At 42.5% G+C, this 4,540-nt stretch overlaps 1 protein-coding gene across 1 annotated transcript; it reads right to left on the minus strand.

Moving 5' to 3' along the window:
- Positions 1–1,531: 1,531 nt before the first annotated feature.
- On the minus strand, positions 1,532–2,899 carry GCNT4 (glucosaminyl (N-acetyl) transferase 4, core 2). Its single transcript, XM_009074783.1, has one exon. It carries the CDS (start codon positions 2,897–2,899, stop codon positions 1,532–1,534), a length of 1,368 nt encoding a protein of 455 aa, XP_009073031.1.
- Positions 2,900–4,540: the final 1,641 nt, after the last annotated feature.

Here is a 4,540-nt window from a genome sequence, read left to right on the forward strand (position 1 = left end):
ACAGATAACTTGACTGTGTCTAAATTTATCAGCAATAACTGATACCAAAACAGACTTGGTTCTTTCAGCTCAAATAAGGAACAAAGTTTTTTCATGGATACCAGACATGGTATCATACTGCAGCAATCTGTGGATCAGTAAGACCAGATATCCCAAAGTCATAAATGCGAAGAGACCCCTTAATAAAAGACAGATGGCTAGAAAGAAGTCAGTGGCATGGAGAAACTGGACCCCAGGGTGCACTGGAACCATGAAAAATGAACTTGTGGTAAAGCAACACTCCAGGGAAACCCTCAAAATGCCAAGAGGCATTTCTGAGTTGCAGAAATTTCTACAGAGACCCCTGCATTAGCAAACACTTCCCTCATGCTGCAGCGTGGGAAAACCAGGTGCAAGGAGGCTCCTGAGCCACTTCACTACCAGGAGGCCTGGCAGGGCCATGGGAAGCAGGGGCTGTTGTAGAACAGTTGTTCTACAGCTGAAGCAGGGCTCATTTCGGCACCTGTCAGCCTGGGATCATGGTGGTGCAAGGCCATGGGGACTTGCACAGAAAGACACTACGCAGGGTCTTCATTTCTGCAATATGGCTATTCTTGTGGTTACTGCTCAACTTTGCATGTTCTGTACTTCAACATAGCACCACACTGGTGAACACTAACTAGAAATAGCACTTGTTATCCACTGTGTGTAGACATGCTGTCTCAAGAGGACTAGAACTTCAAAGAAGGCTATTTCTACAGGCAGAGATAGAAATTAATATCGACCTCTTTTGGCATGGATATCTACCCTAAGGGCCTGCAGAGACTGCCTTTAGGGCACACTCATATTCTGCCTTTGAAGAATAACAGTGCACAACTCTGTTTCAACCAGCCATCACTGATTTCATAGCATGGCACATCACCTGAGCACATGCTTTGCAGAAGGAAAAGCAATTCACAGGTGAGATGGGAGAAGAGAACAATGCTACAGATAATAAAATATATAGGGATCTTCTTTCCCTTGTATCATCCAGTTGTATTCACATTGCAAAGATCTATGCAGCTCCCACAGATGGGAAGTTTGAAACATCAGGTGACATCACATGGCTCATTTGGTGTCACGCTGATCTCTTGGTTTTCTCTATGAGATGGGCACTTGCAGTTTTCCTGAGGTAGCAGATACAGAGGTCATTGTTTCATTCCTTTAAGAAAAGCAAAAGTGAAGGAAAAGGAGACAGACAGACAGATGTGCTGGAGTTTCTTAGGAAAGACCCAAAACCACTTGAAGTAAAACATGTTTCTGAAATACTCCGTTGGGACAGATATCACCACAGCCTCCAAAAGCAAATTTCACTCTCTCAGAATCACCCTGAATGACAACTACAGGTTTATTGTGGCAAGCTACAAAACAGTTAATCAAAGAAACATGACTTTTCATAAATAAATAGCCAGGCATCTTGCTCTCCAGGGTTACAGACTTTCTGCAGAATGGATGTTTTGCTTGCTGACATCCTGCAGCAGGTCAAGGCAGGACGGCAGAGAAGACAGTGCTGCTACAGCGAGGCATTCATAGAACTTTTGTGCAGAAAGTGTTTGTCAGAGGATAAATGTACCCACTCCTTCTGTTGTTCTGCTACTTTATCTGCTAAGCATTTTACCAGGACAGGGTCTACTTTGGAGTCAACCTTGTTGGCGAACCAGTGCCCATAATTCAGAAGCCATCTTAATTCTCCTGCCCCGTAGATGCAGACACTGCGAAGGTGGGCACCAGTGCATGGAGGATACAAATGGCCTTCAAAGTAATTCCATTTCACCAGACGAGTTTTGCTCTGTAAGTCCGTTATGTCCCGGGCTGACCTTGGAATTTCCCCAGGAACCCCAGGAACACGTGCAAGAGTGGCCCAGAAATGTTCATCTGGAGAGTATGTGTCCTTTGACCACTCAAAAAAATCTTTTGCAAGTGAGCTTTCAAGAGTATATTGAATAAATTCTCTACTTAAAACAAAATAGGCACTGCCTACAAATACTTCAATATCATGAGGTGGTGGATTCTTAGAAATTTTGGTCTTCACAGGCATCTGCATGTACTCATAAGGCACTTTCATAAGTTCATAGTGATAAGTAAATCGTTCTCTTTTGCTACTGCTTGGCTTTGTAGTTTCCAGCATGTTTCCTCCACCAAGTTTCTTCAGCTCAGCAACCAGCTTGAAATTGGACCTCAAAGGGAAATCTTGGCCACACAAATTGATAACATACTTCCAGGGAACTGGAGAGTCCATCAAATCAGACAAACAATTGAAATCTGCTTGCAGACGTGAAATATGTGCATAGTCCACTTTCTCCAATTTTGATGCAATGAAAATATTTGGGAAACATCTAGCTAGATTGTTCAAAGCAGATTTGAAACTTTTTGCTGATTTTTGGTCATAATGGATGCAGTAAATATTTTGATGACTGTACAGTGAATGTATGAGCCTTTCTACCGTTGCTGCATCTTTGTGAACAACCAAAGAGTAAGCAATTGGAAAACTCTCCTCCTCTGGAGAAACAGGTTTTAGGTGGTATTTCCTAAGTGAATGATACACTTGGCAATCACTCGTCATTGCTGCAACATCTTCATCAGTTAAATCAATTATTTCTTTTTGTCTTATCTCTAAACTCTTGCCTATTTCATAAGGATCTTGTTCGTATATAGATGAACAATTAATTTCGTACTGGAACTCATTTCCAGGGTACGAATACCTGTTTCTAACATAAGAAGAAGTGCTCAGGAAGTGCTCAACCAAATAAATGCCCCTAGAGGGGAAAAAGTGTCTTTCAACATGGAGGAGTTTCAGCACTGCAATCAGCCACCCAGTAACACACAGGATCAGGATTTTCCTTTGGAACGGACATTTGCAGGGCCACTTGTGTCTCTTCATTCTGCAAGAAAAAAGGATATGGTGTTATTTTAAATTAGAAAAAAAACATCAGAGACAATTTCACCTTCTAAGAGCGACATGTGCACACCAGTCTGTCTACAGCACAAATACCACCTTGTCAGGACAGGGCATTGCTAATCTGCAGTTTCTTCTTAATTATCACTTTCAAATTTTATTTCCCTGAATTATCTGACTGAAGGCAATCAACCAAAACAACAACTTGGATTTCAGAGGATTTCCAGGCAAATAAACCAAAACAACAGCTTAGATTTCAGATTATTTCCAGTCAAATAAAAGTGTTGGTACAAGACTCCCACTGTTTGTTTTCCAAACATTTTTACAATTTCTAATGAGTACAGCACCTCCTGTATTGGGGAAAATATTACTGTCCTTTATGTGAGTCAAAAGGATTGAGTAACTACAAGGGACTCAGTGGGAGCAGCACAGGGATCTCTTATGAGTCTGTGAAGAATGTGAGCTTAATGGTAGATATAACTATTCTTAAAAAATAAAGCATGAAACTAAAAGATTTAGAACGCAACCAGAGCATAGTCACTGCCTCTAACACTTGGGCTGGCCCTTGAAGTTGTTCAAGAGGAAATTAATTTCCTTTCTGTTCTCTTCCAAGAGGGTTCTGACAAGCCTGAAGTCCTCCCTGCTCTGTTCAGATTTCTCTCGAAAAAACACAGAATCACAGAATATTCAGAGTTGGAAGGGACCCAGAAGGATCATCAAAGTCCAACTCCTGGCCTGGCCCTGGACAGCCCAAAGAATCACACCCTGTGCCTGAGAGCATTGTCCAAACACTTCTTGAACTCTGTCAGGCTTGGGGCTGTGACCACTGCTCTGGGGAGTCTGTTCCAGTGCTCAGACACCCTCTGGGTGAAGAACCATTTTCTAATATCCAGCTTAAACCTTCCCTGTTTCCTTGTGTCCTGTCACTGGTTGCTAGAGAGGAGAGACCAATGACTGCCCCCCCCACTTCCCCTGTGAGGAAGTTGCATACAGCAATGAGGTCTCCCCTCAGTCTCGACTTCTCCAGGCTGAACAGACCAAGTGACCTCAGCCGCTCCTCATATGGCTCAAATACTGCTAACTTGCCCTGAAAAAAGAGGTGGATGAGCACATAGCACTTCCACATACTGGTATCATCCAGTATGAACATGCAATGGATGTAACCTTTTGAAGGCAGAATTGGCAGTAGTGAGCAGTAGCACATCTATCCTGCTCCCTGTCGCATGACACAACCTCAGACGTGGCTCCCAAAACAGACATGGCCCCTTATTAAGCAGTAGGGTATTTAATAACATTCCTGTGTAGCAAGTTAACAACTGAAGTATTGCCACAATAAAAGCTAAATACAGAGATCTTCTTTCCATATAGCTTTGCTTCACCAGCTGAGTGCAAGCAGCATTGTGACTATCCCTGAATTAAAATTAGACCAGAACCACATACAAGTGCACCATTAAACTTAGCTTGACTTAGCTTAAACCAAGCTTTACATTGTCTATAAATTGAATATCTCCCTGTAATTTCTTTTGAATAGAAGCTGTTCCAGAATGCTTCAGAGTCAATGTAATGGTGGGGCCAGCAGAAGTGGCACAGATGCCTACAGATCCCACATGTGCACGTAAGATCAAG

Source organism: Acanthisitta chloris, unplaced genomic scaffold, assembly GCF_000695815.1.
Source record: "Acanthisitta chloris isolate BGI_N310 unplaced genomic scaffold, ASM69581v1 scaffold8035, whole genome shotgun sequence".
NCBI classification, from domain to species: Eukaryota; Metazoa; Chordata; class Aves; order Passeriformes; family Acanthisittidae; genus Acanthisitta; species Acanthisitta chloris.